Source organism: Cinclus cinclus, chromosome Z, assembly GCF_963662255.1.
Source record: "Cinclus cinclus chromosome Z, bCinCin1.1, whole genome shotgun sequence".
NCBI classification, from domain to species: domain Eukaryota; kingdom Metazoa; phylum Chordata; class Aves; order Passeriformes; family Cinclidae; genus Cinclus; species Cinclus cinclus.
This window is the reverse complement of record NC_085084.1, coordinates 37,901,128-37,914,367: the sequence shown is the minus strand read 5'-3', so window position 1 is coordinate 37,914,367 and position 13,240 is coordinate 37,901,128. Positions and strand designations below refer to the sequence as shown.

Here is a 13,240-nt window from a genome sequence, read left to right as displayed (position 1 = left end):
TGCTTCTCTATTCACAGCTAAAAGCCTGTATCTCCACAAGGAGGTTTGTTCTGGAGGAAGACCTCCGCCCACTTCCAAACTGACTCCCAAACCCCATCCCTCTATCTTCCCATGCTTTAGAAACACCTGACCATTCAGACTCAAATTTACAGCTTATTCACAGAAGAAAGGGAAGCTTCCAACACAGTGATGGTTTTACAGTATTTATTTTGACTATCAGCCTAAACTATCTACAAACTACAAACTACAAACTACTCCTTCCAACCTACAAACTCAAAAGAACAACAAACAACAACGGCCTCTTGCACGGCTAGAATCTTCTGTCAGCCATAAGCTGCTGCGCTGCCATGATCAGAGGCGTCAGGCTGGAGGTCGGCTTGGCTGAAGTTACAAACGGATGCTGCCCAAAGAGAAAAAGAACAAATGAACTTCTGCTTTCCTCACAGGCTGAAGCAGCCTTTCTCTGGCTACCAGAGACACAGAGAAACGAGGGCAGTCTGTGCACCTCTGTCTCCCTGTCCAGGACTTTCCTGCCACAGGCAAACATGGCTTCCAATTCCACAAATGCATGAAGCCAGAGGTCTGCAGCTTAAGGAGATTTAGTCTAATTGTCATTGCAAGGCTCCTTCCAAGCCATGGCAGGCTGGGATTCTCCTTGTTTTTCCTTTGGAAAGCCCCCAGAATGGAGATTCTTAGGAGCGGGGCCCACCTGACGCCTTGGACTTGAGCAGAGGAGGAGCCCCTGGCAGTGGGTAGCTGGCACAGCCTGTAGCTGCTCTGCCTTTTACCTGCAGAAGTTCCTGGGCAGACCAGCGCCTGTCCTCGTCTGTCTCCAGGCAGCAGTGCAGAAAGTCTCGCAACCAAGCCGACTGCTGCCTGGGCTTCTGCAGCTTCGGGGTGCCCCCGGTGCTGATCAGCTGTCGAGCCTAGAGAAGAAGGCAACGCCACACTCCACCTGTCTCCTTCGCACCCAAAACTGCTCACCCACACCCCGCTGGCCAAGCTGCACTCTCACAAGTGGCCCTTTCCTCCCCGCCAGAGGCTGCGACATGCCTTTCCCACCCCAACCAACTGAACCCAAAGCCAGAGGCAACCACAGCCAGTCCAATGTGCAAAAGCTCCTGCCTTCAGCCCTGATTTCATGGGCTGATTGGGAATCAGGAGCAAATCCATCAGCAAAAGCACACTCGGCTTCTCCGAGGACTGACACCAGCTCTACCGCCGCTTTGGAAGAGGGACTTTGGTCTAACTCTACTCTTCCCAAGGATTCTTCCGTAACATGCAGCTTGGCGCTGCTCACTGCTCCCTTAGGCAAAGCTGCCAGCAAGCAAATGGCATCAGCGTACTTTGGGCCGTTCCTAATTCAAGGGCAAGGGGAATAATACAGGGCAAGAAGCACAAGAGACTATGCAGCCCGGGAGCTATGGTCTTCAGGTGTTACCAAGCTTGGCAGGCAGAAGAACGGGGGCAGATTTTCTTAGAGGGACAGGAGCATCTGAGAGAAGTTGCCGCGCACCGTGCGGGAGGTTTCCATCAGGTAAGGAGGAGCTCCTTCCACCATCTCCATCCCCACGATGCCAAAGGACCAGATGTCCACTTTGGGGCCGTAGGGCTTCCTGGTGAAAATTTCAGGCGCCATCCAGTAAGTAGTCCCGACAGCCGATCTGCGTTTGCTCTGCTCAGCCGTGAGCTGAGCAGCGAGGCCAAAATCAGCTGAGGAGAAAAAACACACTCGGATCAAGCCAGCGTGAAGTAGGAAAGCAAAGAGAAGAAGTCCCCACTCTCCCAGTGCCCAAGAAGGCAGTGTGGAATCCAAAGGGAATGCAAACGGGAATGGCATGCTGGCATTCCTAACAGCTGCAGCTGAGGAAATAGCAGATGGGCCACTTAGCAAAAGCCCCCCGTTTCACACAGTGGCTTTTAGTTCCCTGAAGCTCCAGACTGAAACTGCCTTGCTTGCCAGAGGACACACACAGCCCAAAGCCCCTCCTGACACCTTCTTCCCAGCCACACCTCCCTGTACCTTGTGGCTGTGCTCTGCGCTTGCAGCAGGGCAGCCTGCACTGCCACGGGCACCACTCTTGGGCAACTGGAAGTCACTCAAATGCACCCCCAGCCCACAGCCCACCATGGCTGGGCCTGCCCTTAACAACACCCACCCAGCTTGACAGATCCATCCAAGCCCAGGAGAATGTTGTGGCTTTTGATGTCTCGGTGGATCACTTGCTTGCAGTGAAGGAAATCCAGGCCTTGCAGGCACTGAGGGAGGAAAAACAAACAGGAGATCTGACTTCGTCCCTCATGCAGTGCAGTGGCACATCTGCAAGACTGACTTGCTGGGGGACGCCGAGCCATGGCAGGCAAGGCTGAGGGGAGGGCAAGAGCTTGTGCCTTGCCGACACAAGCAGTGTGTCGACAGCAGTGCCTTTCTAAGAGAGGGTGTATTCACTTTGAAAGAGAAAGGGCAATGCTTTTTCTGGCCAGTGCCCTGCAAACACAGACTGAAGGAGCACCGCTGCAGTGCCTGTGCTCTCTCCAGCCAGATGACAGCAAATGCCTTTGCAAATGCCCCTTTGGGTGCAAAGCTCTCCTTGGAGGCTGAGCTCTGGCAGAGTCCTGTGAGTGTCTCTTTGTCTTTGCCACTCGGTTGACACTGTGCCACCAGCACGGCTGCTCTTACAGGGAAGGAATGCAGCACACACAGCCAGCAGGCAAGTGTTTGCAGAGGCCAACGCAAACAAACGCACTAGAAGAAGGGCCCGCACCTTGGCAGGCCCTCCAGATGCACTTGCCCCCGCTCTGCCAGTCACAAGAGATAGGCAGAAAGGAAGCTCGGAAGATGAAATCAATCCTCCCCTTCCCACCCATTCCACCCAAGCCATGGCAAGCACCAACGCAATCCCATACCTCGCGGGAGACAGCTGCTATCTCTCCTTCTGCCATTTGGATCTCCCTAATGACATCGTGCAAAGACCCTCCATCCATGTATTCCATCACGAGCCAGAGTTCCTCGTGCACCAGGTAGCTGAAAGGAGGAAACAACCACCTGCAGGTGAACGCGTGCGCTTGCGTGACCTGATGGACCCTTTTGTCCGTGTCTCTCTCCGAGGAAGACAGGACGAAGGGAATAGGCATTCACAAGGCTCTACAGGGCTTGAACTCTGTGCAGTAGAAAAGACTGCTTGGTATGCACAGCTGTGCAACAGGCCATGGGAAATACCATCTCCAGTGCTTTGTCAGAACTCAAGAACCTTGGGGGAAAAATCAAACACCAAACCCAACAGGACAATGGGCACGGAGGGCAGGAACTTGGAGGCTGCTGACGCAGTAAAATTGGGCCGAGACCTGCTCTTTGAAAGCGCACTTCAAACTAGATATGCCGCAAAAGATAAATGCAGCCCCCATGCAAACTCCTCCAAGATGCTGTGGATCAGCCCAGAAAGGGGAAGGAATTAACAGCTCCACCCTCTGCCAGCAACCAAAGGAGTGCTTGAACCTCTGGCTTGCAGCACGTCAGTGACCCTTCACGGCAGAAGAGCAGAACCACTCACCTGTCTACATAGTTCACCACATTGGCGTTCTTATTGTCCCGCATGACCTGGATTTCATTCACGCACAGTTCGTTGCTCTTCACTTGCAACAGACTGATTTTCTTTATGGCCACCTAAAACGACATGCAAACCATGGATCAAAGAAGTCGATGGCACAGGAACACAAGGCCAACAGGGACACTGTGATTTTGGGATGATACAGCTGCGCTGTGCCAAAATGCCTTGGGACTGGACATCAGAGGAACCGGAAGCTGAGCTTGCAAGAGCCCTTTACACTGCTTCCTTGGTCGCCACTCCCAGGACACACAGCCAGAAACCCTTTGCCTTGCAAACCTGGCAGAAACACAGTCTCAACTCCCCAGCTCAAAGCTCTAACCACCCTCGCTGCACCCACATTCTTCCCCCAGGGCCTCACTTTATCATCCCCATTTTGAATTCACACACCACTTGCAAGCAGGAAACAACTTAGGCCTAGGAAAAATGGAGCAAAACTCCTGGGAAACCTTGGCCATTTCTAGGGGGCTTGATCATTACTCCGGTGGCCACCGGCATTCTTCACTGCACAACAACAGGGCAAACCCTTACAGATATGACAGATAAAATGCCGCCCTACAAACATCCTGACCGTCCCCCCCAGCCCACCCCACACCCCCCAGAGAAATAAAAACCGACAGATTTTATGGAAAAATTGTTGTCATGATGAGAACATCATTAAGGACACATCAAAAAAAAAACAAGGCTAGCACATCCTCACTTCAGCAATTTTCCACTTGTTCTGCTAAAATGCTTTTTAGCACACCAGTGACATTTGCAATTCCTGACTGATTCTAAAAAGAAATAGCTCATGCCTTGATCCTCTAGCGATACACACCAGGCTCTGAGCAGGGCTTAGGCCCTCGAGAGACTCCTTGCAGACCTCTCTCTCTAAGCACAGTTCCCAAGGGCAGTACTGCACGTGCCTAAGGAACTACCATCAAAATTCCCATGGATTTGCTGACAGCGCGAAAGGAGAACTCGGGAACCGCGAGCCAAAGCCCCAAAGGGCACCGCCATTCTCTAAGACACCGCCTTGCCACTAAGAACCAGCTAGCGTGTCCTCCTCAGAAAGACAGCCCTTGGCCTCCTTGCATTGCTTACGGCAGCTCAGAAGGACACAGTCTGTCCCCACTGGGCTTGGCAGGCAGACCCTGCTCTGCACTTCAGTTGCCTTTGCAGCAAAGCTCTAGTGGCGACCCAAAGCTCAGGCACAGCTCACAGCACAGGGGAGGGCACTCGAGAGCTGCACAAGCTGCAGCACCGCTTGACACTTACCTCTTCTCCTGTGGCAGTCTCCACTGCCGTGCACACAGTGCCGAAACCCCTAGAAACAAAACAGCAGCAGAGAAAGGAGAAGTCCTTTAGTCCCTGCAGAAGCCAGACACTGTGGCCCAAGGAGGAAAAAGAGGCCAGGGACAAACAGCAAATGCACCGCGACACATTCTGCTCTGGCTCCTTTCCCCCTTTCTCTTTCTGTGTCCGTGCGTGTCTGTGATTTTTCCAGACACACACACACACACACACACACACACATGGCCGTTGGGCCTGCTCACACTTCTCCTTGCAGTGGATGTGCCACACTCAGGCACCTCCACACAGGCCTTCTGAGAAGCCTGAAGCCATGTCACAGACATCAGAAGAAAACCTCTCAACACACATCCTTTCTGCAGCTGACAAGGAAAGTAGTCTCCAGCCACAGCTGCAGCCACAGGCAGAGCAGGCACAGGTCTCCACTGCTGCACACACAAATGGAGAAGTGCTCAAAGCAGAAGATCCTCAGACAGCTGCCTTCTGGCTCCAGAGCCATGGGCAGCTGCTTCTCTTGGGTGCAGCAGACACAGGAAGCACTCTACTTTTCAGGGGACTTCTTCTACATTTGGCTCCTCCCAGAGGAAATGTTGCAAATCAATCCCACTGACAGTCCGCAGAGCTGGCTTTCAGTAGGGAATAGCTTGGTGCTTTCTTTGCAGGAAAGGCCGCAACCCCACGGGATCCACGAGGGCTCTCCCCTCAGGCACTCGATGCCTTTTCCTCTAGAGTGCATTGGCATTGGACACGGGCCTGAAGCTTTGGCTTTTGCCACCTCAGCTACAAAAGAGAGCTGCTTCTTTTGTGTCTGCTTTTGGCTTCTAGACTAGCTAGGTGGTCATCCTGACCACTGAACCTTGTTTTCAGCAAAACGCTGGAACAAAGCTTCCTGAGAGCTGTTCCCTGACAGCCCGCAGCTGCTACCTTGACCTTGGAGGCAATGAAGCTTTTCCTCCTTTCATTGCCACGGATCCTGTATCCTTTTGGGACACAGAGAAATGATTTGTCCCAAGAAAAGCGGCAAGAGGGGGAAAGACACTTGAGGGACAGGAGATGTGCCAGGTGCTGCTCCTTGCTGCAGAAAGGACCATTCCAGCATCCAGGTGTCTTTGCCATGCCTTCAGACCACAGCTATCAATGCTGACCAAAACTGAGACATAGCAGCGTCTCAGCGCAGCGTCTGCACAGCTTTGCAGCTTGCCTGACATCACTCCGGCGACAGGTGACAGCAGCAAAGTACACAGCCCCTCCCTTTGAAGAAGCACCTGTGGCTGCACTCACCCTTTGCCAATAATTTCCAGTTCTGTATATTTAGCCTCCGGATCTCCTTCGCTCACCAGCGTCCCTGTAAAAACCCAAAGGAAAGATGCTCACTACAAAACTGAGATGCCAGCCTGCAGCAGATCACCAAGGCAGCCCCACTCTCTGGCACACTGGACCCTTTCAACTCCCTCACTGGACAAACAACAACACCATTGCCGCACCAGCACCACCAGCAGCACCACCAAAACAACAGCAGCAGGACAAGCAGCTCTGCAGCACATACGGTCTGCACTAAACTAGAAGCCTAAACTAAAATCTAAGCACGTGGAGAAACAGTCCAAGGACACAGAGATCAGAAGGCCACGACCAAGACAAGTGAGTGTGGTCTATAAAACCCAAACCTTTCTGTTCTTGGCCATGAACACTCTGCGCCATTCAACAAAAGCTGGCATCCTTGCAAGCAGCAAAGGCACCTTGGCTTCTGCAATCAATTTGTATCAACAGCTGCCCGCTCCAGAAGCGGAAGAATAGTGCCCAGTGCTTCCAGCAGAGGCATTATCTCCGCCTTGAAGCAGCACTTTACCTAAACAATGCCTTTCTGGCTTGCAAGAGCAGCAGCAGCAGCTGACGTTGCAACCTATTGCCATGGGCCTTAACAATGAGGTTCCTCAGCCTTCAGGAGAGGCTATGATCTGAAGATGACCTTGGCTGTGCCCCACAGGAGCTGGGCCCCACAGGAGCTCCCTGAAGTCGCCTCATTCACAAGGTCCCGGCCTCCTGCTCAGCCACAAACCATCTCTCTTTTGCCTTTTGTACTGAGGCAAGCTCAGGCAAAGCCAAAGCACGCCAGGCTGCCCTCAGAGGCAGCAGCAAGAGCCCGCTGTTCCTTCAGCACCTCCAAGCACAACAACAGCTCCTGTGTGGAGGCCGCAGCAGCCGACACTCAGCCCAGCAGGAACTGCAGGTGGGACAGCTCACGCTGACACACGATCACACAGGGCACTGCTCCAGCACACAGGCATCACAAAGGACATACTCAGCAGGGCCAGGCACTCGTCCTCTGTCCTCTCTCTAAGCAGCTGCTCCATGCTGCCCGAGGAACTACTTGTGCTCCAGGTGCACGAGCTGCTCGCGCTTGACTTTCCAGCTTGGGGACAGGAGGCTTCTTCAGAGCCGGCAGCTGCAGCTCGTGCCGGCGCCAGGCCAGAGGAAGTGGAGCTCTGGGACAAGAAACAAATTTGGGTCAGAAACACGCCTGCCACAGATGCCCCTCCAATCCCATTTCAAATGCAAGCCCCTTGGAAGATGCTGCTGGCCACATCCTGGGCTCTTCACCTCTCGGCTTTTGCTGCCCCCTTCTCTCACACAAGGCGCAAATTCCAAAGGCTGCTTTTACCCCATGCACAACATGACCCCAAAGACACCGCTGACCAAAGCAGGCGCTTACTGATGTTGGCTGCTCAGGCCGTGGGCTGACAGCAGGGACAGGTTCATTAGCACCTTCCTCCTCTTCAGCCTCTTCCTTGACTCCAAGTTCAGCAAGAGCAGGGGCTGGTGCTGCCCTTGGGCTCTGGGCACAGACAGCAGCGGGAGGGACAGGAAAGAACCTGTCATTCAGAACCTGACAGATATTCAGCTACAGGCCCCTGCTGCAGCTTAGCTGCTCCTTGAGCTCCCCACAGCTGCTGATGAGCAGGGCCAGGTCCCTCCAGGGGACAGTGGCTCCTCCATATCCTGCAAGGCTGTCAAGTGCATCTTTGCACGGCTCTCCTCACCAGAGATAGGGAGCCTGCACAGCCACTGGCCACCAAGGGCCTCACTTGTACCCCAGCAGCATCCAAAGACACCCTAATGCAACCTCTTGTCTCCTGCTAAGAGGAATTCACAGCCCCTATCAGAGTGGTGGGGAACGGATGAATAAATGTCCAAGTTCCACACCCCTTTCCCAGGGGTGAAACACTCTGCAAGTGCCAGAAAGATTCCAGCCTGACTCAGCATCTTCAACTACGCAGGGGAGGTGCTGTCTGATCAAAAACTTCCAGCTCTCCTTTGCTCCAGCCACAGGGCCACTCCCAGCTGCCACTTACTGATGCTGGATGCTCAGGCCCCACAGTAGCAGCAGCTGCAGCTTGGTGGGCATCTTCCTCCCCTTTGGCCTCTTCTTCAGGAAGATGCGCAGCCGCAGGAGGCTCTGAGGTTGCTTTTGGGCTCTGCAGACAGACAGCAATGGGAGGGACAGGCAACCTTCTTGATATTCAGCTCTAGAACCCAGATGCACTAAGGAGGAATCATCTGGATTCTAAGTTGCTCAGCCTCCAGCTAATTGCACCAATCAGAGCAGACTGCGCTCTCTTGCACAGGAGAAATTCCATCATGCATTCAAGCAACGAGCAACCCCACTTTCCACTGCTTAAAAGCTCTGAAATGGAACTGGGCAAAACAGACACACATCCTCCACACATTGCTGCTGCTGCTGCTGCTGCTGCTGCTGCAGAGAGCCCGCACTGTACTTTCATTCATCCAAGCAGGCTGGCACTGGACTGCAGCAGGCCCAGCTCACAGCTTGCTCCACAGCTGTCCAATGCTACCAACGCCAAAGGCTCCTTTCCCACTCACCCAAGGGCTGGATTCTCTCCAGGCACGGGCGATGTGACCTGCAACACACAAAGGAAAAAGAACCCCATGCTGTGAGAAAACTGCCCGCTCTGGGAAAACCCACCAAAAAGTCAACCCAAAGCCAGAGCATATTGCTTTCACTCCATGCCTCCAGCAGCAAGCCTCGTGTCACACAGCAAGCAAGACAACAGCACAAAGGATTGCCTCGTGTCTGTCTTTTGTCCTCTTTGGCCACTCAAGCCCCAGAAACCTGAGGCCCATGAAGTCCAAGTTCTGAAACAGTCATTGTTTCTGCCCTGCCCCACCCAGCAGGAGCTACAGCTCGTCTCCTTCCTGTATTTCAGTTTTCTGAAGAGATGCATGCGTCAGTTGCTACGAGCTTGCTGAAAACCTTTGCCCCGTAACACTTCAGCCCAAGCCCTTTAGCCATGGTGGCAGTTCTAATGTGACGCCGCACAGCAGCACCTCCTGTGCCCAGCAGCATACAGGAACTTGTCTGAAATGTCTATTTCAAGGGCCTTTCCCAAGCTGATTCTGTGATTTCCTCACAGAGGGAAGGGCTCTTTCAGCACACAGGAACTGTCAAGTCCCACACACATGTGCTGGGATGGGGGAATGCAGACAAGAAGAGGCTTCCCCTCAGTCCTGGAGAGCAGCGCAGTTTTTCCAAGCGCTCCTTCTAAGCTCTCCCTGTCTTCCCCTCTTAGAAGTTGTCATTCTTGAGCCAGCAAACGCAGGAGATTCCAGACTCCACTGCCACAGGCCATGCCGTGTGGGGAGAAGAAGCCCAGCAGGCTACATTACAAATGCAGCCCACGCCCCGCTGGCTAGAGACACCCCCTTGTCAGCTGCAGCTGCTGACAGCAGCTTTACCCAACAAAAGGCCTCTTCATGGCCTTTGGCCTTCCATCTGCTGCACCGAATAGAAGCGCCTACTTACGTGCCAGGTGGGTGAAAAAGTAGCCAGAATAAGCCACGGTAAAAGCCGTGCAAACTGCAGCACACACTCTCTCCATGGCGGGAGCTATGCTGCTCAAGTCGGCACCAGACAGCACTTGTGGGGACAAACAAAAATCCTGCGAGAGCTCTCAGGGTGCAGCTGGCTGTCAGAGACCTCGTCGATCAGCAGGTTGCACCTGCAGGGAGCATGCCAAAGAGCTGCTCTGCCCACTGAGGCCTCCCGTGCCTGGGCACAGCAACTTTGCCTTGACAGCGCTGGGATGCGGCCGCTGACATCACAATAGCAGCTGCTCTAGGCTGCCTTGTGAAGTCACACCGAGAAGCACACCTTCTCACTTCAGCTAAGGCCAAAAGGCACCTGCAAAGTTCTCCTCTGCTACAAAGCAACACAAAAAGCCCGCCTAGTCCATAAGCTGTTGCTCAAGGCATCTGGGAGTAACACCAAGAACACAGGAAGCCCTTGTAGCCCACGCTGAGAAGCTGAACATGGAGAAGGGACCATGATGATGTGAGGAGAAACCAAAAAAGAGAACAGCACCTTTGGCCACTCATTGTCCTGTGTTAAATCATGAGGCTTGATGCAGGTGGGGCTCTAAAAGGCAGCATCAATGGAAATCCCCCCTTCAATGCCAGCTGTGGGACAAAACCTCAGGAAGGCCTTTCAGAGCCCTTCTTCCTCACTTGTTTGCTGCAGAACAAGGTGGGACACAGGCCTAAAAAGGTACATTGATGAAAACATGGAAAGCTAAGCAACACATGCACTAAAATCACATCATCCTCCTGCTGCACTGCTGTGGCATTTCCAAGGAGACTCGGCCATCTGAGGTGCACCTCAGGGAGCTTCCCTGGGCAAACGTGTGCCTCAGAGGGAGCTGCCTGCTGCAGATGGGAAGGAAGGAAGAAAGGAAGGAAAAGAAAGAAAGAAAGGAAGGAAGGAAGGAAGGAAGGAAAAGAAAGAAAAGAAAGAAAGAGAGAAAGAAAGAAAGAGAGAAAGAAAGAAAAAAAAAAAAAAAAAAGAAAGAGAATAGAAGGTACCAGCATCATCGCTGTGGGCCGAGTCCCAAAGTGCTGGAAGGAGTAAAGCAGTGCGCCCAAGTGGGCTGGTCCCAGAAAAACTGAAGTTTTGAGGCAGAGACCAAATAGATCACGTGCTGGAGCAGCTACGGGAAGGCAGGCTGAGGAAAACAGAAAAACCACCGCCATTCCAAAACGTGGATGCTTCCTTCTCCCTCCTCCTCTTGCATTCCAACCTCTTTTGCTCTATTTGCCATGTTGTGGTTTAAGCCCAGGCAGCAAGCAAGTGCCACACACAGCCATTCTCACTCGATGCCCGGTCACCAGCAGGCTGGCCTGTGCAGAGAATTGGAAGGGTAGAAGCTGGAAAATTGCCAGGTGCAGAAAACAATTGAGCTGCATAGGGAATGCAGAAGCCTCATGCATAGGCCAAGAAACCCCTTTGAACTCATTCCCCATTTCCCAAGGGGAGGCAGGTGTTTCACATCTCCAGGACATCAGGGACCCCTCAAGCCTCACAGTGACTTGAGAAGACAAATGCCATCACTCCAAACATCCTTCCTCCTGCTGGTACCCAGCTTGAAATACTGAGCAGCATGTGGGATGGTCAGGAATATCTCTTTGGCCACTTTGGGTCCCCTGCCCTGGCTGTGTCTCCTGCCAGCCTCGTGTGCAGCATGACCCCAGGGAGCTCTGTCTGGGCAGCTCCTTCCCTAGTGCGGGGTGCCCAGCTGACACAGCCCTTGGCTCACACAGATCCAAACTGCAGAACTTTTCATCCCTCATCTTGGCCTCAGTTCCCGTAGCAGAACTCGTGTTCCCACCGTATCGGAAAAATAATATTAGGAGAAATGGGGCAACTGAGAGACTGGATAAAAAGTGCTTTCTTGCCTTATGGCATCAATCTCATAGAAAGGTGAGGCATTAAAGGTGTTACATCCAGTGCCATAGTATCAGAAGCCTTTCCCTTCTTCATTCCGATGCCTTATGTTCGTTTTTTCACTAGTCACATACTTCTGCAAAACTTGTGAGCGTCTTTTCATAGCAATCATTAATTCCTTACTTTCTGCAGCCTTGCCAGAATGCATCATTTTTCAACCAATCATACAGCATTTCTAAATTCACATTGCTGCATCTTCATCTTTTCACTAACTTTAGAACAAGTTCTATTGCTACGTTTGAAAACCTTTTGCTACCTTACTTAACGTATTGCCTGGCTTACATAACACATCTTTCTCTTTGCTTAAAACATATTTCCATTTCAAGTGCAAACCTGTATTCCTCTTTCCTGTCTGCTTCACTTTTTAGCTTGTAATTCTAAAGGCCTTCCCTAAAGTCTCAGGTTAAATAAACATTGTATCCATCTCTACCTCTGAGCCTGGATGCACAAGGCCCGGAGAGCTCTCTGGCCTTTGCATTTCCCACAAGCGAATGAGCAAAGAGCTCATTTCCCATTTCCCAAGGTGTAATGGTTTCGTTTGTTTGTTTGTTTGTTTCAGGGCCAATGTACCAATAATGTAATAGTTTAAGGTTTGCCAATTTTAATATCGTTACCTTTTGTGGTGAACTAGAATTAGGAGTAAAAGTAAAGCAGGCCAAACACTTACAAAGGGAATAAAGAAAAAGACTTTATTAACTACACAAAGAATAAGAATAATAAATTCAGAGCAGATTTTCAGACCAGCTCTTCTTTCCCCCTTTGTTACAGCTTAACAACATGCAGAGACACTTCCGTCAATTTCTTCCGTAAATTATCTTTTCCAGTTCACTTTAGGGAGAGGAGTTTCTTTTTCTTTAGCTATAAGGATCTTTTACTAAGAGAGGAAATTGCCAGTTCTCTTTTGACTCCACTTGCTCAGGATTCACAGCTGCCCGGGATCTGCTGTCAGGAAACTCCTCCCACTTCACAGTCTGTTCACAACTGAGTTGCGGGCCATGGTAAAAAGTCATGGGGTATTACTTGTAAGGATGAGCTACTCCAAGGCAAAAGTTCTCTTTAGCTCACTTCTCTCTCTGTTTATATATTATTCCCAGGAACAGAGATCCCCCTCTTTTCCTCAGGGCAAAGGATTCTTCAAACCCTTTACACCTTGCTCCACCCCCCCACCACCCCAGGTCTCTCTTTTTTTCCACGGTTTAAAGAAAATGTTTGTGAAGCACAGTCCACCCCTATAACTTACAAAAAAGATATTTCAGCCCACCTTCATGGAGTCTCTTCATTCTCCTTCCATTTAGAAACTTAGCTTTGACTTCATTGACTTTGGTGTATCTTTTCTGTTCTTCTTCCTCTCACCCACGGGAAGATGAAAGGCGGTAAGTCTTATCTGAGCATTGGAAAAAAACTTAAAATCTCCCACAGAAGTTGCAGGAGATGGGCCCGGCCATGCGGCAGCTGTGTCAGGAGCTCAGGCCGCCCAGGCCAAGCTGGAGGGGCAGGACGAAAACTGCAAAGTCCAGCCAGAGGAGAAATGGGTGCCAAGGCTCTGGCTCCA

The 13,240-nt window shown here is 51.8% G+C and overlaps 1 protein-coding gene across 1 annotated transcript; it reads right to left on the bottom strand.

The window, feature by feature from the left end:
• Positions 1-310: 310 nt before the first annotated feature.
• On the bottom strand, positions 311-9,790 carry LOC134056930 (serine/threonine-protein kinase PAK 3-like). The gene is made up of 11 exons (XM_062513890.1): positions 9,715-9,790; positions 8,719-8,812; positions 7,299-7,378; positions 6,177-6,240; positions 4,863-4,911; positions 3,552-3,664; positions 2,908-3,025; positions 2,160-2,259; positions 1,517-1,713; positions 789-926; positions 311-400 (listed from the first exon to the last, which is right to left on the bottom strand). The coding sequence occupies exons 1-11, from the start codon at positions 9,788-9,790 to the stop codon at positions 311-313; spliced, it is 1,119 nt and encodes a 372-aa protein (XP_062369874.1).
• Positions 9,791-13,240: the final 3,450 nt, after the last annotated feature.